The following is a 27,236-nucleotide window of genomic DNA, read 5'->3' on the forward strand; positions in this document are numbered from 1 at the left end:
TTCATAAAATATATTCGATACAATGCCATTTCTTTTTTATGTGAATAATTCATTTTGTTTATGCAATTTTATGTTATTAAGTTCAACTTAAGCCATTATTTTTTCATATTTCAGATTTGTATTATTCTGATAAATTTTATTCAACAATATATTTATGAAAATATTAATTTTTATGCAATATCATTGATTCAAGTTATATGAAATGTAAGTAGTGTGTTTCAAAGTTCTACATATGTAAATAGAAGAATATTATCTGTAGATATTTATAAAAGAATTGTTACAAATTTAAATGTTTGATTTCAATGCAGCATTTAGGGTTTTCTATGAAATGTGGAAGATCAGAAGGAAAAAATGCTATGCATGGCAATAATTCTATACAATTCTAGAATTACCCTTCATATTCATGTATGAAAATTTTCATCAATAGCAATACAAGTCATTGTGTATGTAAGACATTGTAGATTTCATGTCATCAGAGTTTTTATGTGTATATTGAAAACATAAATGATATGTTATTAATATGATATACAGTCCACAAAGTACTGCCAAAATTAACATTCGAGTATAGAGTACTACTGTTGTAAGTTATGAAGGCATGTCATTATTAGAAGAAAAAAAAGTTTTATAAATGGTCACAGCATTTTTATTTGTGTGCTGTCGCATTTATTGAGAATTTCATTGTCACTTTATCGACAAATTTGTCTTTCCTTACTCAATTCTGTGCTTCTATTTTATTTTTTTCACAAAGTTCAAGTTAGAAAAAGGTGCCAAATACTTATTTCGTTAATTTGGCCCATTGGTTCATATTCAAATACTGTGTATCTATCTAAATATGTTAGAAACTCTTCCTTTATATTTTCAAACAAATTTGCAAGTTTGATCAATGGTAGCAATGTAGATTGTGTAATCTTAGTTCCCAATCCAATTCATCTGTATACCTTTTGCAAAGAGGCTCAACCCAAATGAATACAATATACAAGACAAGATATACTTGTTTTTTCCAACTCACGATATTGGTGTTATAATGTAGGTCTTTGGCTACATATCACCTTTAACAATCAAGGAAGAAAAGAGGGAAAAGGGTTTTTTTCTTACCAAACTTAAACAAAAATTTCCTCTTTATTTCCCAGAGAAAATTAATCATACTGCCAAAATTAAGGTTGGGTATGCATGTATCAATGAAGTATTTTGATATCATGAATGTATGTGAAGCACTTTCAAATACCACTACTGTTCCATAACTACAACTCAGAATTCTGTTTTATATGATTGATATTGTTGCACGTTTTGCTTCAATGTAGTTAAGACAAAACCTTGATATTTACTATTGAAATGACAGTTCTCACAAAAATACACACATAAGTTGGAGTAAGTACTTTTGATTAATTAAAAAAAAGTTGCAATAATGAGAGATACTTGAGTGACATTCAAGACTATCCTTATCCTTCATCCCTTAAGTTGTTCACCAAATACAAAAATATATCAACCGTTTGGAGCCAGATATGTGCAGCTACATTTGAATTATGTGGCCAGACTGTAGTTCTTTTCCAGATTTTCATAACAAGCAGGGGGTTATTAGTTTCATATTTCAGTCTGGTCTAGATGAATTTTGTAATTTCTCAGGTACAATTAACGATCGAAATCTGGTTTACTGCCATTCATCTTTTAATTATTTTTGTTTTTCTTGTGATCCACTGTGTGAAGTTCCCACAGCATCCATCGTATATCAGTAAGCTATTCATAATTTATCATTATTTCAAGTAAAACGAGCATGTACTGATGTGTTGAATTATCATCCTCGGGAATTTGGGATATGTTTTGATTTACCACACGTGCACAAATATTACGAACAGTAAAACATGGCAACATTAAGAACATCAAACATTTAACACAAAAGATTATTTAGTGAATGATCGACCAATGAGGTTGCAAAATTCATAAAAAACTATAAGCAAAATGTATTATTGCTAATAAAGTTCTCGCTACTCATCCAACTTTGCATGCACTATCTGGTCTTTATAGCTTTAAAAATACCTTGCATAATTAGGAGTACTTTGTTACTTTATATATTCCATTTTGAGAAGCTAAATGTTTAGAAGATTGTTAAACTTGCAATAAAGTTATACTTAAGCTGTGCTATAGCAGTAGAACTGCTGTGGGTAATTTATACATGTATCAAACCCAGTATAACTTATTATATGGGAAAATGTCTTTTACCATTTCATCCTGTAATAAGATGATGTTTACAAACTAAGACTGTTGTTTGTTGAGAGTTTTAATTGTTCAGAAAATAAAGACATGTTATGTTTCCTTAAAAATGACATTGTGTCTGGTTTCATTATCTGATATGTGGAGATAATTCAGCTAATAGCGGTGAAGTAGTTGTGGAAAAACAAATTTGTAAGGCCTGTTGTGTACCAAGCCAATGAGCTATGATGCATCCACAACAATAGTAAAAGCAAGATACATTTTCGTTGCAGACCATACCAATTCTTTTAAATATTCAGTGCAAAACAATTTGTCCATTGTAACTTTAAATACAAGTAGCATCATTCATGATAATGTTGACATCATAATGAAAATACTGATTTATCCACACAACTTAGTGTAAGACTTGAAGTAGAGTATTTATCAACAGAAGTAGGGCAATTGTCTTAACCATTTTTTACACAGAACTACAAAAGTTTTTACCTAGTATTTTAACTTGGCCTCGTTAAGATGTTTTGACACAAATCTCTGCTAAATAATGTTCAGATAAGCCCAGACAATTTGTCTCACTTATACTATTGTTAATATGCATTACACATTCACGTTCCATAGCTTTTTAGTTTCACAATCCATTACGTAAACAATTATTTCATTATGATGGCATGAGTTTATTTTGATGTCACAAGTCTGTTAGATAATAGTAATCTAAAGAATTTTACCACAACATTTGTGTAGCTTTTGACAAAATTCATTTTACACTATTTTGTTATTAGGAATCTGAATGGACAACAGCTTTTTGTCACCTTGCCCTTGGAACACAAATTACACAGGCAGAAGACACTATTTGGACACGTTATACCCTATTGACTTTGTATACAAAATGTATGTGAATGAATGAGGCTTGACTCGTTCACATGCACCTCTAAGTTCTGGTGATTAATTCATGAAAGGACTTGTCAGATGTTTTACCAAAGAAAGTTAAATATATCTGAGACCTATCATAGAAATACTTGGGTACATGTGCTTCCTGCCAATCAAATTCAAGGATAGTTGTATCAGATCTTGCAACATGTCAGGTGACAAATTTCAATGAATGCCCCCCGGCAACATTTCATGTACAGAGTCAATGGGATATAATGTGACAAGTGTTCAGAGAGGCATCATATTTTTCTAGTGTTTGGGTGTGACAGGATTTGTCACATATTTTATATCTGACGGTTTACCACGGCAACAATCAGACACCTGTACTTCTCAGCCAATCAAAATCAAGGAAAGTTGTTCATGTTGGACCTCGTAACTTGTCCGATAACAGATGCTGACAAAATGCTCTCATGAATGCCCACAAAACAAAATGTGAAACTTTAAAAAAGCTTGTTAAAACCTATAATAAAATTCAATACACACTAATATTTTATCTGGTATGGAATAATTTAGTTATAAACATATACACCATGGTACAATAACAAGCCACTGATAAAGATATGTTTCATTGAAATGAGTCCATGTTTCATCTATGTATATATATTTTCCACGCACTAAAAAGGTTTCTGTATACCAATCCCCAACTTCCATTTGTTGATTAACAATATCGCCCTACAGAATGGTTTTTAATAATGATGATTGAAATTAACTGTTATTTATGCAATATAAATATGATCATATCTGACTCAGCTAGGCATCTCTAAATAAGAGAATGAAAATATATACACCAATAATTTCCAATTTCATAATCTTGAATTTCTTCAATGCTCATATTTAAAGTTTATGAATATGAGCATGCAAGAAGCAGAATATAATATTTTCCCTTTCTTATCTCATATAAAACACTGTTCCTGCGCCTAGTGCAATGAGCATCTCTGAATGGTGTGTCTGCTCAATAAGACATCACTCTTATTATTTTTTCATCAAAAGTTCATCAATCACAAATATACAAATCGACTGAATGAAAGCATATTATGCATCACCAACACATATACAAATACTTTAAATTCCTACACAGCCTTAGATATATATCCAATTAAATACATAATAAAAAGAGCTATAAATTATTCACACACTCTTCCAATTAGCACATAATTCCTGAAAGATTATCCGGAGAGAAAATCTTACACTAAATGTTACATAAAAAGACAATATTTTTCATTTTACGCATTGAACGAGCAGACAGTATTCAGTAAAAGAATCAATGACTGACTGATTTTATGACTGTAAGATACTAACTTTAGTTAAAGGAGTTGATATTGGCAAATGACATCTATTGCTCCTTAAGGAGAGAAAATACCATCTATTGCTGTTAAGGAGAATATTGAAATAAAAAACAAGGGCCATATCACAAATTACCTGGTCCATGCATTTGCTATGCGTTAACATAGACACTTCAAGGGGAAGACTGGACAGTCAATAGTGTGTAATGATTTGATACAAGGTACAAGATTTTTTCTTCAAATTTGTTTGTCTAAAATTAAAAATGAATATATTCCAGAGGCTTTACGGTTCAGAAAAGGTGTAATTTTCCGCATTCGCAGCCGCTTGAGCCCTCTCGAAATCCCCCCTCTCATTTTGAAGGCCACCGCACACCTTACGACCCGACTGGCTTGCGACTGAGTGAGGGGAGATGTGACGTCACAGCTCATGTCAGCTTGATAGTCACAGACCGGTCAGAGACAAGTCGCAAGGAAAATCGTAAGGATTTGACATGTCGATTCCTTATGACTGGATCGCAAGCTAAATCCAACTTCCAGCCAATCAGGCAGCAGAGTTGCACGACACGTATATGACAAACAACGCGCATATATGCAGTAGTAAGCGCACTTTCTCAGTTGCTATGGCGAAAAGCAAAAAGCGCTTGTGTGAGTTGCAGATCAGATCACAAGGTGTGTGGTGTTGAGGCTTATGACTCCCTTGCAATTCATCTCCCCTCACTCAGTCGCAAGCCAGTCGCAGACCAGTTGGGTCGTAAGGTGTGCGTGGCCTTTATACACAGCTGCGTGCCGATGTGCGATGTTTACTTACTCAACACTGTTGGGCGCCCTTCCCCATTAGCGAAATCAAGCGTTTAAAAAAATTGCCAAAGTGTCCAGTCTCCCCTTGTAGTATCTTTGGCATTAAGCTCTGGCACGTGCTAAATTGGACATTTTACAAGTCTAATTTAGCGATAATCAGATGATTATATTAACTGTTTTGATAAAATTTGGTATAGTAGGTAGTATATATTCCCTGCTGCCAGGTCTTCTAATATTTCTCTTCAAGGAATAAAAATCATCATGGGTATGACATAGATTTCATAGATTTCAACAGTCAATGGTCCATATTCTGAACTTGGGTTTAATTGCCTGAAATTATGGTTTGATTACTAAAAGCCAAGTGTGACATAAACCTCGAACAATACAGGTTCAAATTATCAGCTCATTTGAGACTCAAATCATTGAGAATTGTCTGGGAATAATAGTTTCATTTACTATACAATCATGATGAAAGACCACAGTGAATATAATAAATATACAATGTAAACAAAACTTTTTAAATTTTTGTCTTCACATTATAGTAGCACAGAGTTAGACCATGGTGTAATTTAAACCAGACATCAGACTGCGAGCCTATATCATTCCCATCTTAGAAACACCAACTGCTTATGGGGACTATCTAGGCACCAATATCATCACCCATTCATATCTATTCATTCTTTTAGTCTGAAAATCATCTTACGGGACATTGTCCATCAAAGAGGTTAATTAAACGGTGACACATTTGCTCTGGCGACAATTAATCCAGGCTTTATTTTGTATAAGATGAAGGGTTAAGGTCACCTCACACCTTACGACCCGACTGGTCGGCGACTGGCTTGCGACTGAGTGAGGGGAGGGGAGATGAGTCGCAAGGCAGTCATAAGCCTTGACACCGCACGACTTGCGATCCAATCTGCGACTCACGCATGCGCTTTTTGCTTTTTGGCATGGCATCTTAGAAATTGCGCTTACTACTGCGTATGCGCGTTGTTTATCATAATACGCGTAATGCAACTCTGCTGTCTGATTGGCTGGAGGTTGGATTGAGCTTGCGATCCAGTCATAAGGATTTGACATGTCAAATCCTTCCGATTTTACTTGTGACTTGTCTCTGACCGGTCTGCGACACTCAAGCTGACAAGAGCTGTGATGTCACATCTCCCTTCACCCAGTCGCAAGCCAGTCGGCGACCGGTCGGGTCGTAAGGTGTGCGGTGGCCTTTAGAGTTAGGGTTTAATGTTAGGTTTAGGATAGGGTAGTGTGAAATCCAGGGTTGAAGTTGGTTGATCCATTAGTGAGTGGAATTTACAGCGGAGCAATTGTCGCCAAAGCAATCTGATTAAACAGAAGGGGGGGGGGCTCTAAAGACTTTCATGCATGGGACTGGTCTTTGTACCTACCCGGGGTATACCTTTTGATTAAAAGAAATAAACAAATCGTATATATTAAGAAGTCGGGTAAGGTGATGGCTAATGATCTCTAACAGAAAAAAGAGAATACTTTGGGTCTATCTGATCTTTTTGTTCCATAGCAATAGATTGTGGTATGAATATTTCAAAGAGTTAAATTGACAAATATAATGTCATTCTATTGGGTATATACAATAAGACTTCATGATCAAAATGCTGCATCCTGGGTAGGGAAATAAGGTGGTGATTCAAAATTTGTTTGTGATAGTAAACATGTGACCCAATCTTATGCTCAATGAGATCCCTCAAATTATTCCTGTTTGGAAAAAGTGGAAGTGAATGTACTATCATCCTTACTAAATTTCCCAGAAAAATGGACTTTGCAGATGCTTGTTAAGAGAACACATTTTGATCTACAAGTATCGGATTTCGAATTCTACTCCTAAAATGATTTTGCATCCACGAATAGGTCAGCAGGTATATGTATGGACCACCAGCCTGACACTGTTTAAGCAGTCCAGGGGAGAATTTCATGACAGGACTGTCAGACATTTTATCTGACAAGTTCTGTTTCATCCGACAGTCACTTGTATAGTACACGTAACAGTGCCTTTCAGCCAATCAGAATCAAGGAAAGCTAACATAATACAATGTAGATGTCACATATAGACCTTTGTAGCAATTACTTTGCCATCTTGCCCCTTAAACAGTTTTTTAAAAAGTCTTCAAAGTTTTCTCTTGACTCTGCATCAGCAGGAAGGTCTGGTGGAGTAAGACTACCTTTCCTTAGTTCATCAAGTATTGTTGTCTTGCCGAGGTTCAGAGCAGAAGCCAGGTCTCTCAGTTTAGTACTTGATAGTTCATCTGTAAATAATAAAATCAAGAAAATAACATTACTAAGTCATATACTAGCCACATCAATGAAGGAGAGGAATAGAAAAATGTGTGCATAATAAAGAACAATATTTACGTGACACCACAGGAGTGGACCAAATACAATTGCAATAATATCATGATTTTATATTTAATCATCGGAACAAATTCTCTTAGTGCTTAACTGATACTGGAACATTATTACCCTAGTCATTGGGTTCTTGCTTACCCACGAACAATGTATCAATTTGTTTTCTTCATTAATTCAATTTAATTTGCCCTTCATCTCTTTCTGATACAACAATTTGTCACTTTATCTACATTGTATTATCTAAATGACTGCTTTGAAACAAAGTAAAACATTGAGAATTATTGTAAATAATGGAGGCTTGTGACTGCAAACAATTTATATTTAAAAAAAATGTTTTGTCATTCGATTGACTGCAGAAAATGAAGCCAATTATATTTGCCATGTAGCAGATTGGACCTATGTTGAAAAATTATCAAATCTAGTCTACAACACTTTAATGCTAGCAAGCATGCAAGTTATGCCGTCTTCATTCACAATTAAACTTGTAGTCACTTACATTTTTATTCACAGCTTGATTAATATTCATAGCATTATCAGTTTTTAAATCAACAAAACATACATCATGTGTGAGCACCTTTTGATGATGTTATAGTTTGAGAAATGTATTTTCTCAGAACTTGATCAGCCTGGTGAAGGAGACTAGAAGCACATTCAGTTCTGCTCTGTTCCTAGAAAGGCAAACAAAAATCAATAGCACATGATTAATCATTCATTTACTTATTGAATTAAGGGTAGCATTTCATGTAACAAATAGTAATATTAACTGTATCAGATGTCTGATCAGGGCAACTTTGATACATTGTTGCCTGCTTCACACTGGGATCAAATGGCCAGTCAATAAATTTCCAGTTGTTTATCCACGGGCCCAATTTATTGCCCACTCAGGAAAGTCAATGAGAAAATGCATGGACATGTAGGGGGCAATAAGTCAGAGCTAACATCGGGTATTCTACGCGTTTTTTACGCATCCTTGGCTTGAACCGTGCAGTGCTATATGTCACAATGTTAATCAAGTTGAGACACCGCTGGATACTACGTCCCTACGCCAAGGACGCGTCATTTAATTATGTCACAATGGTTCAAAGGACCAGTCTGCTCAACATGGCAAAATGGATTCCCATTCTTAAACTTTAAAATATCAATGTTTTTTGCTCTAGATGTCTGATTAGGTTAATAAGAGCGATATTGACTAGCCTCATCTACGACTCGGGCGATATAAATTTAGTTTGGGCGATATATGTTGTATCGCCCTGATGCCAGTCAATATTGCTTTAATATTCACTGAATATTATGTAAAAGCTGGTGAAATCCTTGCATTTTATTTGACTGGGTATGGTGGCTAGTGGTAAAGTGACCACCTCATGAACAGAAGGTCATAGATTCAATCCCGGCCGAGTCAGAGACTTGAAATATGGGACCTTCTTCCTTTTTGTAATGATATAGGGTATTCATATTGCACACATATCCACCTTGTTAGGTGCTCAAGGCGCTCCTGTATTACCCGGCTAAGCTAGGCGTTCATAGCGCACACAGCTTTTTAAGGAATTACTTCCTACCGGTACTCATTTACTTCACCTGGGTTGAGTGCAGCACATTGTGGATCAGTTTCTTGCTGAAGGAAATCACGCCATGGCTGGGATTTGAACCCACGACCCTCTGTTTCAAAGTCCGAAGACTAATCCACTGGGCCACAACGCTCCACAATGTATTCAACTATTGAGATGGAGTGGGTAATAACAAAGTATTATATTATACAGGGCTCGCTTGAAAACCAGCTTAACGTTGATGTGGCTATCCTGGGTAAACAAGAGTTATAATTATCAGAGCAACTTATTCAGTAAAAATTATTTACGATTATCTGGGAACTCCTTTTGAATACCTTGAAATAGCAATTCCAATAAATATGTACTCCAGAACTGGATAATATGTGAAAACATCTTGAAATCATCAGAAAGATTATGGTGCTCTGAAATTACCATGGCTTTACGAATTTAAGTGCAGTAAGCATGGAGAAATATGGGGGTCGAACATAAAAAAGGTTGTTTTTATGGAATTGTCAAAATGAATTGTTTACCTTAGCTTCAAGATCTTCTTCAATAAGAGGCGTAACAGGAGAGAGGAACGATGACAGCAGTAACATCCATACAGACCCACTTTGTAAACAACAAGAAAGATATGACCAAAGACAATAATGATATTTCGAAATGAAGAAAATGTATAAGTTTGATAAACAGAACATGTTTCCCAGTGAAGAAAACCCATTTTCAACCTGAAAATTATCACCAATGATCTCTATATTATTTCCATGTCAGAGATGAGGTGTATTTACTTCAAAATGTCTTCCATTTATCAAAATGTTTTTTCCTTCATTTTCGTTTTGCAAGCAAGAAGATTCTCTACATTATTCTGCCATTACATGGGCAAGAAAGATTAAGCTTTGTTCAAAAATGTTTAACACAATTAGCCCCACCTATATTACATGTAATAGACGTGAAGTATATTTAAAGCCTGTCTCTACCTTTGGTAAAGGGTCAGTTACGTGAACTTTATTCAAGAATCATCAAACATTACAATACTACAAAAGCATAGTAGTTACTGAATGCATTTTTCCCAATTAATGGGCAGCTTGAACTAAAGTCTGTGTGATAATAAGTTGCATTTTGTAAAAAGCTCTATATTTTAAACATTAATACTTACAGAATAAAGTGGTCAAATTCTTCATCAGCTTCAATTAGGATTGAGTTTGCTTCCCAAGGTGCTTTACTTGCATCAGGTTGCTCTATTTTTGTTGCCATGGTAATAATTGTTTCTTCAGGAATTTTAGCCTTTCTCCTCACGTTTCTTTTGATGGCAACATCTGTGCTGCATTCAAACCCAATCTGACAAAATCCAGTAGAATCTGTAGAATATAAATCATATTTTAAAAAATGGGTTTCTAAACTTTATTAAATTGTGATTTTATTCTGTGGATATTTAAGAAAAGGGGAAAATCCTTTTTTTGATAAAAGACATATATGTGATATAATTATTAATGACAGTTTGGCAAACATCCAACAAAAACTTATTTTCAGAATTTTTATTTTATGACATCACATGCGAACAACTCCCCCAATGTCACCACTGGCTAGCACAGAACTGTGATGCATTAAATTAATATATCAATCTGAGTTGTAGCTCGACAAATCTTCTGATACCTTGTTTCATTGCTTCAGAATATACGATATTGAATATCAGAGCATATCTTTTCTCCAGAGGAAATCAACTCCTTGTAGAAAGGATATAGTGCAGAGATACTCAGTCGAAATCATTACTTTTGTCAATCATATTTTTCATCCAATCTTTCCACAAATCAATTCATCTTTCAAAAAAATTTGAAAAAGTACTAAGAGGATTTATATTGATATTTTTGGCTACAAGGGAATTCAAAATGCAAGTTGAGTTTATCAAAAGCCCCTCCAATTTTAACATTTGATTGATATTTTCATGTATTTCACTTTAAAAATGTTTAAATTACCATTTTAAATTATTTCTATTTTGTGTTAGTTTCATCGCAGATATACCAACAAGCACTATTGTTCATCAGTTAGATAGCAATTATTCAGCCTAGATATTTCATGTTCACAGCTACATTATACTCACACTTGCGGGCAAGCTGATAGAGGTTGTATCTCATACTTCTGTAAAACATGTTATCATCAATTAGGATGATGACACAACGTTCTTTATCATTTCCTTGAACTGCTTCTCCTGATAGACAATCAGCCATCTTCATCCATACTTCTCTCTGTACAGATGAAATATCTTGGACATCATTTGAAGGAATACCGCTGCCAATTTGAAGATTTGAAATGACTTGAAGCAGTGTCCTCTGTTTCTGTATCACTTCTCCGATGATGAAATCCAAACATTCAATGATCTGATGTCTGTATTCCTTCCATAGAGTATGTTGCTGATGTGAAACAAAAAAACAAAACATATTCTTCAAGGCATTCCTAACAATTGTACTTGATAAAAATCGAACTGGTATTAAAATCGTTTTTCACATTTTTTTTGAGGGGGGGGTATTAAATCATGTATTTTAGCAATTTGGGAGCTGACATGCATGATTTTGTTCCGCATACATGATCATCACAAATTTGGACTCAAAAGTTGTGCAAGACTTGAGGGCAAATAGTCTTGGAATGATGCGATGTAACTTTCAAACATATTCGTAACATATTTATCACACAAAATTCTGAGGCATTACATTATGGTTATGCAGTAGTAGAATAGGTTTTTAAAATTTAATTATTTTATTACCCATACCTTGTAACGGTTAGCCGAATTTTCTTTTAAAAAAGTTTGTTGCGTTTCTATTTCGAAGATCCTTAATTTGATGTATAATTCGCAAAAATATAATTGTGAGGCAATAGCTATCCAATGACAATGAAAATGTCTACAACAATCAATCATGCTCATCTTGCCCACTTGTTCACTGCTACCATCCTGCCTGTGGAGAATCTACAGGTAGGACTATGGTATGCCAATGCTGTATTGAGCACACACTTTGAAAATCATTAAATGTCTCTTTTGTGACCCAAATTAATAATTTCCATACAGTTGCAATTTATTTTTCATTAGTAACTTAGGAATAATTTTTGTATTCACCAGAGCACTCAAAAACTTGAATTTTGGGCATATTTTTGTGTACGCCCTCTATTGGTGGAAAGTAATATGGCAAGAAAATTTTCATTTTTCAACCTCTATTTTTAATCAAGAAAAAAAAAATTAAAAAAAATAAATTTACGTAAGAGCCAAGTTATAAGATGAATAGCTGTAATGAAAACTGACAGTGTAAGAAAATCAAGCATTTGTCCCATAGAAAAAGAGAAAATAAGCCCAACATTGCCATCCTTATCTTGCCACACATGGTCATGGAAATATAACTGAGAACAAGATTATATCATAACCTTGTTCATTGAATGAGTGATCTTGCCTGGTCTACAACAAACTCAGTGAAATTAAAATAATTATTATTCATTTCGAAATCATCATGGATTTCCCATGGCTTGGTGTCAATGCACTAACCAGATACAAACCACTCATTCATATATAACCTTGTTCTCTGTTTCTACTCCGTGTGGCAAAATAAGGTTGGCAATGTTCGGCTTATTTTCTCTCTTTTCTTGGGCTAATATGCTTGATTTTTTTTTACACCAAATTTTCATTACGATTAGATCCATTCATCATATAAACTTGGTTCTTGAGTAAATTGAATTCTTGTAATTATTTTTTTTCTAAATTCGAAATAGAGATTGAAAAATAATTATTTACTTGAATTTTTATTTTCCACCAATAGAGGGCCTGCAAACAGATGAATACAAAAATGATCCCCACATTACTAATGAATAATGGACTGCAACTGTATGAAAATAGACAGATCTAAGTATTTTTTGGTTACAAAAGTGGCATTTTTATGTGTTTTACATTGCATAGATCTACATTCAAGTTTAGATTCTCCACAGGAAGTGTGGTAGAGTGAACAAGTGATACAAACCTGTACTTGGGAGTTATTTGATGAGACGAGCTGGACAGTCGGATCGAGATTCTGTGGAATGATTTTATCGTAACACAAATGCACAACATCGGCGGTGCCTGGCCATCCTCCCGCTCCCTCACCGGCGCCGGCGACGCCTCTCACAGTCGCGAGCTCGGAGAGAAGTCGGCATAAAGTTGTCTTTCCCGAGGCTGGCAAACCACACATGGCACAGATTATGAATTTGGTGGAAGTCATTGTTCTTTTAATGCCGAATTTTCTATCATTACCCCATGTAATGATATAAAAACACTTAAAATCAGAACTATTTTCCTAAACTCTCGACGACATCCGGCTGATTCCCCAAAACAACAAAAACACGTCTTTAACTATGGAACGCTAGATGAGGGTGGGCGTGGTGCAAATTTAGTGGTGGATATAAAAAAAGGTTATTTTATTTATCCACCTCTATGGTCTACCCCTTTCAAAACGGAACTATGGAAGATGCTTTAAGAGACAGTAAACAGACACCGACAAAAGAAATATTAACAAAATTTGTAGCGATAACAACCTCAGTTATCCTAAAACAATAGGCCCTACTACAAGGGGAACGGTTTCTCCCCATGTCTATGAAATAATATTTTTTCTGAGTCTATTACCATTCGTCATTTAAGTTAGTCATACTTAAATTGAAGTAAATAAATGAAAATGTAAGAGTGTATTTCATTGGATTCAGTCATTTGAAATTACGAACTATACAGTATATAGACCCCCCCACGCGTGCACCTATATCCATATGTTCATTAATATGCTTTATTTAGTATATTAAAATCTTTTAATATGGTTTATACTGATGAAACTAGAAATAAACGAAATGAAATTTATTCAAATTAAGATATGATTGATTGTCGCATATTTTTATTTCAGCCTACTAATTGTCTTCTTTTAAAATGAAAATACTAGCATCCTAGTACACGAATAATTATTTTTTTTGTAAATGAACTTTCTTCTTTGTTGTCGCTGCATTTTGATCATGGTGGTGTGACTGTAATTTAGGGGGGAAATGATGATTGCATGACATGTTAATGGATTGTATAATGTATCTGATGAAAAGATTTCTAATTACGTATTCACTTCCTTCGCATGTCATACATCGTGTATAGATGGGACAATGTATATGGCAGGTGGAGGTGTGTCAATTCGTGTGCATTGTCCATCTATGAAAAGTTATAATTGGTGTTCTATATTACATATAAAACGCCTGTGTAATTTTTTGGGGGGTTTTTTGACGCTCTCAATCCAGAAAAATACAAATGAAAATGATCATATTATTTCACTTTACTGGCTTTGTGTTTTCAGTTTATTTTATTTTTAATCTGCCCCGGCATCTGCCCCGTCCTATTGATCCCACCGCATCAAAGTACTTCCGACCAATCAGACAAAGGGATGATTAGGAGCGGAAAACAGATGAAAGTCCCGCTATTATAAGAGCTTAACAATATTATGAGCAGATATAATTATTCCGATTAGCTACCTGTCCTTTTGTTTGCCAAACAATAAGATCTGTGATTCGATGATGCGAAACATCTGGATTGCCTCTCCCACTCATCCAGTTATATATTTCATCTCTTCATTTTAAATTTTATTCGAGTTTACACTATTTTCTACTTTATAAATTGGAGAAATGTACCTAAAATCAGCTCCAACTATTCCAGAACTATAGGCAAACTGTACAACACCATTGCAATGTGGTTAATGCAATATATTATTTGCTGATGATGTTGATGTTGTTAGTATGTTAGTCGGGAAGATAATATCGATGTTAACGAGAAATGCAAATCATATATACCCCAAACTACGGATAAACCTAAGCAATTATGATATTAAAATCAAAAAATTTTAATGACCTTAACATTTGCATTGCAGGACATAAGACCGAGCGAGTTAAAAATATTAAATATCTCGGAATCACGATTGATGACCAGTTGAAATAAAATACTCATACTCATTAAATACTTTGTGAAGTTGCAAACAATAAGGGACAAGGAATTTAAAAACTTGGAACCCAAACTGTGCAGCAACCAATTGGATAATTTCTGGTACACATAAGTTGTGTTAGGGAGTCAAGAACTGAAAACATGTTTAATGTTAGGAGTATCAAGGGACATGTTGTCTAAGATTGTCCACGTCAATGACTGCGATATTTATCTTGTTCTAGAATATTTTTTATCATTCTTGTAAATCGTTTTTAAAGTCAGCATGGTATTTTCGTTCGTCCATGTGATTTTTTTTATTTTTATTATTTTATTTATCTTCAGCTGCAGCTTCCCACAGTCGAATAGAGGTGGGGGGAGGGGGTTGTCCTCCATTGTTGATTTGCGGGGGACGGATTCTGTCCCCTATCTGTTTCAGTCTTGTCTGAATAGTGTGTTACATGCGGGGTACAGGGATTGATGATCCATTTTTTTTCTATGTTGTTTTAACTGCTTGTTTTTATTGATTGTAAATACTTTGTTCATTTTTAAGTGAATGAACGCACCATATTCTATGAGTGCCTCCGATCAAAAGGAGTATGTTTAAATAAACTAACGAAATAAAAATAAAATAAATACTAAACATTCTATATTAATCTGCAGCATATGAAGTCCATAATCTTGAAAATTTGGCAAGTTTGTTACGTCTGATTTATTGTATAAACTCACATATCAACAGATTATTTGTAATTATATTGTACCCCACACGATGAATTGCTCTAAAAGCAATAATTTAAAAATGCCGGTGTCAAAATATCAAATGGCCTTCAAAATGCAGTATCTTGAATTTAACGACAGTTTAAACTTGTAAAGAAAAAACTGTACCAGAGATTTCTCTTTAAAATATAAAGAAATCCATTCTACAAAATTTGTTCATCTTCATGTAAAACAAACACATTCAACATGCAAAACCTAAAGATTTTAGAATGGTGTTCTTCCAAGTCTCACACGTTTCTTATAGAAATACCATGGGAAATGAATTTGTAATTTATTGTATGACAGCTGTGCAATACTGCGCGTTTTATCTTTTTATCCTATATGTATAAGTAACTTTAATATATATCTTTGTATATTAATTAGTGATTCTTAATAATTTGTCATTCTTCTTATATCATATTTTATTACCATTGTGTAAACATATTCAATTTATAGTGTGTGACTGCCGATCATATCTATTTTTACAATAAACCTGAATTGTATTCAATGATTATACATCATGTGTCCACGTTTTTGAGCGAATAAAAAAAGGGAAACATTCCAAATTATTTTAATCACTCTTTGATTTTCCATGAAACTGGCGGCACTCGAGTCAACATGATCATTAATTGCATTGTTCCTGTAGAGAGTGAAAAAAATTTATTTACGAGACAAAGAATCTTCATCAATGTGAATCCTGTCTACGAGTTTGAAAGTATTTCTATTTTCTTAATTCATAGGCCTGAGTTAATTATGTTTTTAGACCTAAAAGAAAATGATATGACAATTTTAATACGTAGAAATAGACTACAAGATGTTACAAAATATGCAGTCTTCTGATGAATTAAAAAAATAAATTAATGAGGGACCTTAGATAGTTTCCTAGGGAAATTGTCTAAACAGTAGCAAGAGAACGAAGGAAGTGTTTCCCCGTCTTAAATTGAAATCTAATTTTGTGGGAGATTCTAACATAACCATATCGAGAAAATAATTTGATATTTACTCTTTTTTTCAGTTCGTTTTTTTCTCGGTTTGATATTTTTCGTAGGAAGTGCCCAAATACTACTAATAAAAAGGAAAATCTCTTCTCAGCGCCGTTTTCTTTTCTTTTACGAAATTAAATATTTTTTACCTGAATAATTACCATGATTATGAAATATCAGTGTATTAGAATATTTGCTCAATATTCTCAAAATGCGAGTGTGAGATCTGAACATACCTCTTCGTTAGTCAGATAGAGATTATACATTCCCATATGCATTCGAATTTTACTCTAAAACTTTCGTATTTCACGTTTTGGAAATGATACACGGAGGCTTTTGCATTTTTTTGTACTAAAATAAATGTCCTCATTGTTTTACCATATCTCTGTAATAGCACCATGGTTTTACAAAAGCATCGCCCTTTACCGCCCCTCGGTGGCACAGATACCCGACGCCACTCTTTTCCCCTTTGACCTCGCCGCGACATCGTACTTTTAGCCATTCAGATGCAAGCGAGTGAGTTGGATAAAGATTAGGCGGGGACAATAGATGAAAGGTGCCGGCAGCTTAGCGCTAATCGCCTATAATGGTTATTTCTTTATGCCTGTCGTTATATTCTGTCAAATTATTCTTAATCCACAATGCACTCACATAGCGTAAATCACAGAGAAATGGGCGATGTTTTCTACTCACTTCAATCATGTGAGGTTAACTTCCAAAATTATTTTATAAATAAATTGGCCCAAGTTGAATTTAGATAATCTACAACTTGTTCACTCCGTTCCCTCGCCTATTTTTATATACCTCAATAATTTGAACTCAGTTGATCCTGGTCTTGTTGCAAATGTTGTATAAACTTCTTCACGAGAGTATTCATATAGGATATATTGAATCATAAAAATATGAAAATATGTGTTACAAGTAAATTTAAAAGTAAAACATTCAACATCATTTGAATTTAAATTTTTATTTTCCAATTTTATTTTGCAGTTTATATCACTATTTTTCTTCTCGCCTTTGTTACATAATAATACGTGTAGATTTGCATCAAAAATTTCATTTTGAAATATATGCTGACAAAGTAATGCCCACGGAATAATTGTTTCTGCTATTATTATGAAGTACTACAATTATTATCTTCTTAACACTAATATTGTTATTTTTAGTTTTTAAATTATTTATTATATTCTGTTAAAGTTTTTTGTCATTGAAGATGGGGTTTTGCAATTTTGAAAAAAATCACATTAGAATAAATTTGACTTATGAGTATATCAGTAACTTCTCTTTTATCAATAATTTAGATGTTTAATCAAAGTATTTGGTCATCATGACCCAGCTCCTTTCTTGTGTTTACTATATATTTCAGGATAAAATGCATTTCCAGAAGCCATTACGTCATTTTTACCCTTGTTTTGTGATTATTTATTTCAAGATTTTTAAGTTCCTTTCAGGCTCCCACTTTCACTTCATCATTTTCTTTACTTTAAATTTCTTTTCCGCTCGGTCTCTTTATTTACTTGAGCCTTTTTATCTTGCTTTGTACATTGTTTGCTCATCTTCGCTTGTATTTCTTTTAAGGGGACCCATGAACTAGAAGATTTGCTATGAGGCATTTTGCTTGTCCACTCTCACAGTAATTAATATTTTCAGTCTCTGCTCGCATGCATGTAGCTTCAACTTTCATTAACTGTAACAATTGCCCTCTTTCCATTCATAAATTTGATTTCATTTTGCTCGTTGCACCATGTACATAAATTTCAATCTGAGCCTATATAATGCCACAAAAATTATATTTTTTAGACTTAACTATAAACATATATATAAGAAAACACCTGTTTATTTGTTTACTTCTTTTAATCGAATTGATATGCAAACACTGTATGCATATATTGTTTTATGCTATAGCTTGTTATACAGCTTGTTATATAGCTTGTTGTTGTTTATATGGTACTCTCATACCCCGAGAGAGGGTCTATAGAATTAATAAAATCTATCTATAAATTCCAGGCTGATAAATCATTTGCATTCTGTAAGACATGCGGAAAATTGGTCGGAAACAATTCCGTGGTCTATCATGTGAAACTGGCTATAGGCCTACACATCAAGTCCTTTACTTTCATCCCCTCCCAGCCGATAGCAGTTTACCAACAAACCTAATGCACAGGATGACTGGCTTTATAATCCTTTTTGTATCTTGGTGTAACGGGGAATAATTATTGTCTATTGTTCCTTTGACGGCACTCACCGCGCGCGCACACTTATCGATCGCACCACGTGATCGCCCAGTGGTGACCAATCAGAAGCGAGTATTCGAGCTGACAAAACGACAATAGATGAAAAGTGCCGCCGGTAAAGAGGAGTGTGTTGAAAAGAATGGTATTTTGTTTCAATGGTTTTGTTATAAAAGTACAGGACAAATTTCTCCCTATGTCACTTTACCACTTGACTTCCACAACGAGAAGATACTCCTTCAAGTTCGCTCTGAATATTTCAACTACGAAAAGGATCTGTTGGCTGACACCCGTATCACAAGCAGTCATTCAACATTTAAAGTCCAGGATCAAAGCTCCAGAAGAGTAAGTACGACTTGATGTATTTTATAATACAGTATAGCCCCATTCGTATTAGACCGAATGTTTGAAAATGCTTACTCTTACCTAATGATCATTAACTAATCTTTCTGTTTTTGTCTCATTTTTCACTGCTGCAGGTAATGGATAATCAACCCATGGCCTCGATTCGCTCATTCCACGATCTACCAAATCTTACCACTTCGTCATCGATTGCCATCGCCTCCTACGAACCTGATTTCAGCAAGGCCATCGCTTCAATTATTTGGTCTCGACATCGTACTCAAACTACGTCTGTCATCTTCAAATGCAACATAGCCAACTGTCCACTGTGCCCAACAGATGCCGTACCGTCATCTCAGACGCATACGCAAGCAACGAAAAAACGACGACGAATGTGTGTTCGCGCCAAGAGGTCGGTCGAACGGAGAGACAGTAAATCGAAGACTGCTTCGATCACGGACTGCACTTTGGACCCAACTTCATCATCGAATCCGTATGTTCGTCCTTCTGCAAGTCAAATGAACTTCTCTGTGAAATCCATCTTAGGTGGACATGTCCATCGACCTGATTGGCCAAGGATGACATCATTTTCATCACCATCAACTGGCAGCTGTCGCTCATCTTCCTGTAGTTTGAGCGAAGTCAGGAGCACCCGGGTCATCGACATCAAGGAGAAAACGGACTCTAGTAACCTGGTCTCATCGTGTTTACCTTCGAAGCGACGTCGGGTCAGCGTGATGTAGGATCTCAAAATGGACTCTATATGGATAAGAGACTCATTGTGATGGAGGAAATATTTACTGTATTGCCACATTTGAAGGTGTAATTGTCTGCCAGTTAGCAATATTGGATTTCGACATGTTTTGTGATGATTATATTTTATGAAGGAAAATAATAAATTCACAGTTTCAGGTTCAACGTATATCACTTGTCAACTTGAGTCTTTGTTATAAGATAAGCCTTTTGTATAAAAGTGAAATCGTGAAAGAGATAAGAGGAGAGAGGGGACATTTTTTAAAATCTAAATAATTATATAGATTCATCCCATCGCTATAGATTGAACGCGAAAATTGGCTTACAATAATATTGTTAGTCTACATCTTTTTAATCAAGAGAGTGAAATACAGAAGTGAAGGAAGATAAAATGTAAGAGAGGAGGAAAGGAGTAGAAATAAGGATAATGCGAAAATGGAAAGTAGAAAAATAGTGCAAAGGAATTAGAAGGGGAGAACAGGAAAATGGAATTAATGGAAAGTCAAGAGGAGGATCGTTTTCTTAAGAAAGGGAAGAAAGAAAAGAGAGGGAGAGGAAGGGGGGGGGGGGCGACAAACGTGAATGAGAAACTGGTCACTGATTGAATGAAGGTAGCAAAGAGTGAAACGGAGAAGGTAAAAATGAAATTGAACAAAAAAGAATAGAATAAGAAATTAAGAGAGCAAGAGAAAATGGGAACACCGGAAAGACTAAGGGAGCGATAATACCAATTTGGTGGAAGAAACGGACTGGTGGCAGGCAAATGATTAATAAAAAAGAAAGAAAAAAAACACATCTAGAAACAATATATAGGGCATAATTTCAACGACTATTGTTTGCACATGGATTTTTACAAGATTAATATTACATTCAATCAGACCGTTGAGCAAATTTAACAACTATAAATTCATACAAAGTGGTAAGAAATTAAAACTTATTCAATGTTTAAATCCGAAAGCAGAGACAATATTGCGACTCAGAATGTATCACTATAAAAGGAATCTGCCTATTGATTGAGCACAAGTAAAGGGATATAGTTGTAAACAAAGAATAGTTTTTTTTTTGAGGATTCATTAAAGGGGAATGAAACCTTTGGAACAAGTAGGCTTGTGTCGAAACAGAAAAATCAAAAAATAAGAACAAAGAAAGTTTGAGAAAAATCAGATAAACAATGAGAAAGTTATGAGCATTTGAATATTGCAATCACTAATGCATTGGAGATCCTCCCATTGGCAATGCGACAAGGATGTGTGATGTCACATGTGAACAACTTTCCCTTTGATGGACTATAAACTACCCTCAAAATGTAGTTTTAATATTCAGACAGAGTATGAAACGGGCACCATTGTAACAAAAAAAAAGGAAACTCACATACCAGTTTCGATTTCTTTTCCATTTATTTGAATAGTTTTCCATTCTTGTATTCTTGTAAATAATCGTAAAGTTGAAATCACTTGGGAAGCATACTGTATTTTACTTAATATTAATTGTATTTTATTTATTTTGTAAATCTTTCTGTCTATACAGGGCTCTTTTGTAAAACGGGCCTTTGGGCTCTGAAAGGACTACCCTGTTTTAAATAAAACTGAATAAATAAATAAATAATATCAAATCGCGTTTCATAGTTTGATTAATCTGTCGTGACAAGAAATAAAGGTTACACATTATTTTGAATCCCTAACAGGTATCCCTAAAACAATGAAAACGATGTGCCCTCATCCCTACACCAAATTCATAACTTAGAGTATTTAATGTTTTGAATATTTTTTTTTAAATTAAGAATTACCAAAAGTATAATATTACCAAAAGTATAACATAATGATTAATGTTGACGTAATTTACGTCACATCATTATTATAGCGTTTAGCGCCCCATGCATATTTTTTGTCGGGGGGAGGCATCCTCAGTTCCCCGGCTCTTATATATTTAGGGGCGTCTCGAGGGTATTTTGATTTGATTTTGGGGTATAATATAGAGTTAAACGATCATTCTTGTGTGTGTTATTGTGCGTGCTTTTCTTTGTTTTTGCTTCTATTTTTCTTTCTCCTCGCGATCTTCACTTAAATTTTTTTTGAAATTTAAAGCTCCTTGTAGCGCCGCCCCTATTAGAGGTATCTTCAGAGAATGCCACGCAGGTGAGATGGAGATAATGTACAAGTCGCAAGTTCATACAGAAACTAATATTATAATTCACTTTTCCTGTTCCATTTCTTTCCTTTCTTCTCCCTTTTTATGGTCGTGAATCTCTTTTTTTTCGGGCCAGCATGCGACAACAAATAGTTATTTTCACAAAGACCTATTCTTAGTGGAGGTATTGTTTTACATTTTGATCCTGGCTTCGCTCATTTTGAGTCTCGTGTGATTCGAGGTTTGATGAAGCCGGCGGTCAAAGGGAAACTTGGCGGCAGTTAACAATAGGGCAAATCAAAGGCGAAAGATGTGGGCGTGGATAATAGATGAAAAGTGCCGCGTCTAACTTGATATCTCCTTAAAATGTGAAATGACATCTTTGTGTGAAAAGGAAGTATTTTTTTCCTGGCTCGTTTCACTTAATTATTGACATTTTCCAGAACTATCAGAAATCATATGAAATGTTAATTGTTGTGTAATTCATATAGTCCTTATTTTGTTGATTCAGTAATGATAACATTTCATTGTAAACATACCATTTGCATCATCGTAATTTCAATACAAATAACATTTAAATAGATCCATAGTAAGCCCTATAATCATAATACAACTAAACAAATGCAGGTAAGAAAAAAAATCAGCGATTGTCGAATATCCTCCTGAAAAGGGAACTGAAACAGTAATATTTCATCGTTCCCTCACCTTTTAAATAGTTTACTATATACCATTTCTTAAATAATGCCATGTTATACGCAGTCTCGACTCTTGAATTAATTATTTATATAAGTAATGAATTATTAATTTATTAACTTATCTATTTATAATAATTATTATTATTATTTGTTTTTAGCTCATTATGCCTCTGATTCTAAAGCAAAGAAAAGTCATGGAAGTTCAATTTAGGCAAAAAATGGGATTCAAAGATTTTCTTATTTCGGAATAATTTCAGTATCTGTGATTTTTTTTCATATGCTTTTTAGGCGCTTTTTGGAGTCTTGGGACCGATGTTAGATTTGTATTTTTTAAACAATTCTTGGTATGGGTTGGCCTCACACAAGGTTTCTTCCTTTTTTAGCCATTACCTTCATCACTTTCTTTAAATTTGATGTACATTGTATTTCAGGGGCGGATCCAGCTTTTTATAAGGGGTTGGGGGTTGGGGGTGGTATGCGAGGGAGCGTAGCGACCGAGTCCATGCAAGCGGAGCGAGCGAGGGAGAAGGGTGTGGGAGGGGGTGTCCCCCTTCCCACAGTAGGGAAAATTTTTGAAAATCTGTGTGTGAAAATGGCGTTTTCTTGCATCTAAAACACCACTATTTTTGGTATAGAGGTCGTTGCCAAATTAACCCCCATGAAAATTTGTAAAATTAAGTTGCATTTTCCTGCAATGTAAGGCCAGTTAAACAAAGAATTGGGGACCTTGGAATAATAATCAATGAAATAAATACATAGAAATAGAATAAAATAATATTACAAGTTTTGAAAAAAAGATAAGATTAAAAAAATGGTCCCCGGTTTTTTTTTTTTTTTGGGGGGGGGGGTGCAACCCCCCCTCTAGATCCGCTTCTGTATTTTTACATTGTCGATTTTTTAAAAATGTATTTTTATCTTGATCTCTTGAGGAGAAATACTAGCAAATGAAACTTGAATGTTAGCGCTTCATATACTTCTTAGGCGGACGCTTAATTACGTAATTACCACCACACTGCACTGCAGTTCAGTCCAGACTCTTCAATTAAGTCTGTCTACTGCACTCATTCAATGAACAAGGTTATGATATGGTCTACTGCCTGAATTGGGAATGTGATTCTAAAGGTAGTATAGGTAAGCATAACAAAGTTGTACAATTGGGGGTAGTTTTGAACTTAGTTTTAAACAGAAATCATTGGAACAGGTCGTTCCGAATTCCGCCGTCGACTCTTAATGGAAATAGCCGTAGATAGGCCAGTCCCACACATACCAATTCGTGTTTGTTTAAAATAAAAAGACATGAACTGCAAAGTCCGAGATCTAAATCAAATCAAATACCGTGGGATTTCTCTTGCAATCTTTTGTTGAATAGTCCAGAGAAGATTTCATGTTTTTGGTGAATTATGAATAATCGATATAGGCCCTATTTCTTATTTGTTATACATGTTATATCTTTTGAATCTTTTGATTTAGAATTTTATGTTCACGACAGACACCATGGACACAGGACATTATCATTGACATTCAGATTGAGGTAATGTTAGATCTTTATAAGTTCAAGAATGGAAGTTTACGTTTATCACTATCAGTGTCTTGTGTCATGTGTGTGTCGTTAGTTGTTGGACGATAACTATAATTTATGATTATTTTATGAAATATGGGCACCAATAAATGCGATACCTTTAAAATGTACTTTAAGTTTAACTTAAAGTACATTTTTGCTTTTACATCAGCCGCACCAGCAAATAGCTTTGCTGCGGTTGTATTTCCCGTAACAAAATCCTCATTGGAGGAACCAAGATATTTCATTTCCATTTCTATCAACCCTGAATTGCCCGATATTCTCTCTTATACATTGCTCCTCCGCAGGCACAAGCCCGAGGGTTAGACCATAAAGAACAGCTGTGATATTACATAAGAGCAGCTCTGCCTGTAGTAGGCCTTTCAGAATTAAAGTATTGTATTTGATATTTAATGAAGTTTTCAAAGGCATATTTTATTTTGAAATTCAATGTTAAATTGTTTTCAAATTCATATGAAGAAAATCGGCCTTGAAAAAGGAAACTGTTAAAGAGAATAAAAGTGATTGCATGCGTTGGAGGGCCGCAGAGTTTGATTGAATTTCCTCGCTGCATATGCAGTAAAGAAAGAAAGAAAGGAAGAAAGAGAAAGAATTAAAGATAGAAGCCGAAGGAAGGAAGGAAGAAAGAAAGAAAAACATTTAAAGAAACAAAAATAAACACAAATAAACGAACGAAGAAAATCGGCCCTGAAATAAGGAAAGTATTAAAGAGAAATAAAAATGACTGCATGCGATGGCTAGCGAGTTTGCTCGAATCAGCGCGCTGTGTATGTAATTGCAGTTTAATTTTTTTCAGACTCATTGAGGTCGAGAAACACATGTTTAGATACTTAAATAACAGGCCCCCTGGGGGCCGTTTCATAAAGCTGTTCGTAAGCTAAGAGCGACTTCAAGAACGACTGGTGAACCTTTCTTACGCGCTTAACCATCGCCAATGTATATACCATTTACCACAAGAAAGGATCACTTGTCGTTCTTAAAGTCGCTCTTAACTTAAAAACAGCTATATGAAACACCCACCTGGGGTGATTTAGGTATTCCATGGTTCGTAATGGGTTTGCCTTCTATAATGATGCTTTTGCCTCATGGAAGGAAAAGTAAACATCATTGAGCTGTGGAAATCTTGTGATTTAACTGCATTTTATCAACTAAATTTGTAGGAAGGTCATTATGTATTCGCTATTAAGTGTCAACCAAATACATATGATCATTTTATGTTTTTAGCTCATCTGGCCTGAAGGGCAAGATGAGCATATGCCGTGGCGTCCGTCATCCGTCGTCTGTCGTCCGTCCACAATTTCAAATTACTACTACTTCGCCATTTCAAGTCCGATGTCCATTCTGTTTGCATTATATGATAGCATTAGGTGGGGGATTCAAAACTTCTACACAGAATTTTGAAATTCGTTAAATATGCTAATATATGCGCATTTTTCAAAATTCACAAAAAATGCTTCTTCTTTATTTGTTGAACGATTTTGAATTTTTTGCTTCCATCTGGTAGAGCTTCATGAGGTTCACCAAAGTTTCTACACAGAATTTTGACCAGAACAATTTTTATGCTAATTTATGCGAAATTATTTTATGCAAATTTTAAAAAATTCACATAAAATGCTTCTTCTTTATTTGTTGACCGAATTTGATTTTTTTTCCTTCCATCTGGTAGAGCTTCATGAGGTTCACCAATCTTCTACACAGAATTTTGATTAGAACAATTTTTATGCTAATTTATGCGAAATTAATTTATGCAAATTTTGAAAAATTCACATAAAGATCTTCTTTTTTATTTGTTGACCGAATTCGATTTTTTTTCTTCCATCTGGTAGAGTTTCATGAGGTTCACCAATCTTCTACACAGAATTTTGAAATTTTGATTAGAACAATTTTTATGCTAATTTATGCAAAATTAATTTATGCATATTTTTAAAAATTCACATTAAATGCTTCTTCTTTATATGTTGACCGATTTTGATTTTTTTTCTTCCATCTGGTAGAGCTTTATGAGGTTCACCAATCTTCTACACAGAATTTTGAAATTTTGACTAGAATAATTTTTATGCCATTTAATGGAATATAATTCATTCATATTTTTAAAAATTCAGATAAAATGCTTTTTCTTCTTTAATTGTTGACCGATTTTTACTTTTTTTCTTCTTCCATTTTGTAGAACTTTATGAGGTTCACCAAACTTCTACACAGAATTACAAAGAAATGTTTTTTTTTCTTCTTCATTTGTTGATCAATTTCAATTTTGTTTGCTTTATATAATAGTGCGAGGTGGTGATACAAAATTTCAACATAGAATTTTGAAACTCATTAAATATGCTAATTCATTCATATATTTTCAAAACTCACCAAAATTAAAATTACTTATTTATTTGTTGATTGACTTTGGTTATTTTTGTTCGATCTGAGAGCTACATTAGGTTCACCAAGGTTCTACACAGAGTTAAGAAACTTTGACTAGATAATTAATAATACTTAATTCATATGAAATTTATTCATAGATCACAAAAAAATGCTTCTATGTCATTTCTTCATCAATTTCAATTCTATATGTCACCAATATAATTCACTACAGTGTCAACTGGGCTGAAATTAAAATTGTGTTAAATTTTGTTGCGAGATGCCGGATGAGCTCCACATCATTGATGTGCTAGTTTTTTACCCTTTTAGGATAGGTTTAAATCAAGTTT

General features: G+C 34.3%; 3 protein-coding genes across 5 annotated transcripts in view; 2 read left to right on the plus strand and 1 right to left on the minus strand.

The window, feature by feature from the left end:
- Positions 1 to 6,523: 6,523 nt before the first annotated feature.
- LOC121425607 (L-seryl-tRNA(Sec) kinase-like) lies at positions 6,524 to 13,476 on the minus strand. Its single transcript, XM_041621725.1, has 6 exons — positions 13,123 to 13,476; positions 11,226 to 11,535; positions 10,284 to 10,485; positions 9,661 to 9,739; positions 8,161 to 8,254; positions 6,524 to 7,486 (listed from the first exon to the last, which is right to left on the minus strand). The coding sequence occupies exons 1-6, from the start codon at positions 13,357 to 13,359 to the stop codon at positions 7,305 to 7,307; spliced, it is 1,104 nt and encodes a 367-aa protein (XP_041477659.1). The 5' UTR covers positions 13,360 to 13,476; the 3' UTR covers positions 6,524 to 7,304.
- A 5,670-nt stretch (positions 13,477 to 19,146) lies between these two features.
- LOC121424706 lies at positions 19,147 to 20,354 on the plus strand. The gene is made up of 2 exons (XM_041620456.1): positions 19,147 to 19,389; positions 19,524 to 20,354. The coding sequence occupies exons 1-2, from the start codon at positions 19,147 to 19,149 to the stop codon at positions 20,127 to 20,129; spliced, it is 849 nt and encodes a 282-aa protein (XP_041476390.1). The 3' UTR covers positions 20,130 to 20,354.
- A 3,618-nt stretch (positions 20,355 to 23,972) lies between these two features.
- The window catches only part of LOC121424892 (serine/threonine-protein kinase 32B-like), a 101,979-nt gene continuing 98,715 nt past the window's right edge, over positions 23,973 to 27,236 (plus strand). For 2 of the 3 annotated variants that reach the window (XM_041620752.1, XM_041620751.1), the window contains exon 1: positions 23,973 to 24,092. The gene's annotated coding sequence lies outside the window, so the exon portion shown is untranslated. Of the gene's footprint in view, positions 24,093 to 24,431; positions 24,493 to 27,236 lie in introns of all 3 variants that reach the window. The other variant, XM_041620753.1, reaches the window with a different exon arrangement.

Source organism: Lytechinus variegatus, chromosome 12 (genome assembly GCF_018143015.1).
Source record: "Lytechinus variegatus isolate NC3 chromosome 12, Lvar_3.0, whole genome shotgun sequence".
Classification (NCBI taxonomy): Eukaryota; Metazoa; Echinodermata; class Echinoidea; order Temnopleuroida; family Toxopneustidae; genus Lytechinus; species Lytechinus variegatus.

Coding starts and splice junctions, on each gene's coding strand:
- LOC121425607 (XM_041621725.1), bottom strand. CDS start 13,359: ATGACTTCCACCAAATTCATAATCTGTGCCATGTGTGGTTTGCCAGCC. Junction 11,536..13,122: donor CAAATAACTCCCAAGTACAG/GTTTGTATCACT, acceptor GTTTCACATCAG/CAACATACTCTATGGAAGGA. Junction 10,486..11,225: donor CTATCAGCTTGCCCGCAAGT/GTGAGTATAATG, acceptor TATATTCTACAG/ATTCTACTGGATTTTGTCAG.
- LOC121424706 (XM_041620456.1), top strand. CDS start 19,147: ATGAAAAGTGCCGCCGGTAAAGAGGAGTGTGTTGAAAAGAATGGTATT. Junction 19,390..19,523: donor AGGATCAAAGCTCCAGAAGA/GTAAGTACGACT, acceptor TCACTGCTGCAG/GTAATGGATAATCAACCCAT.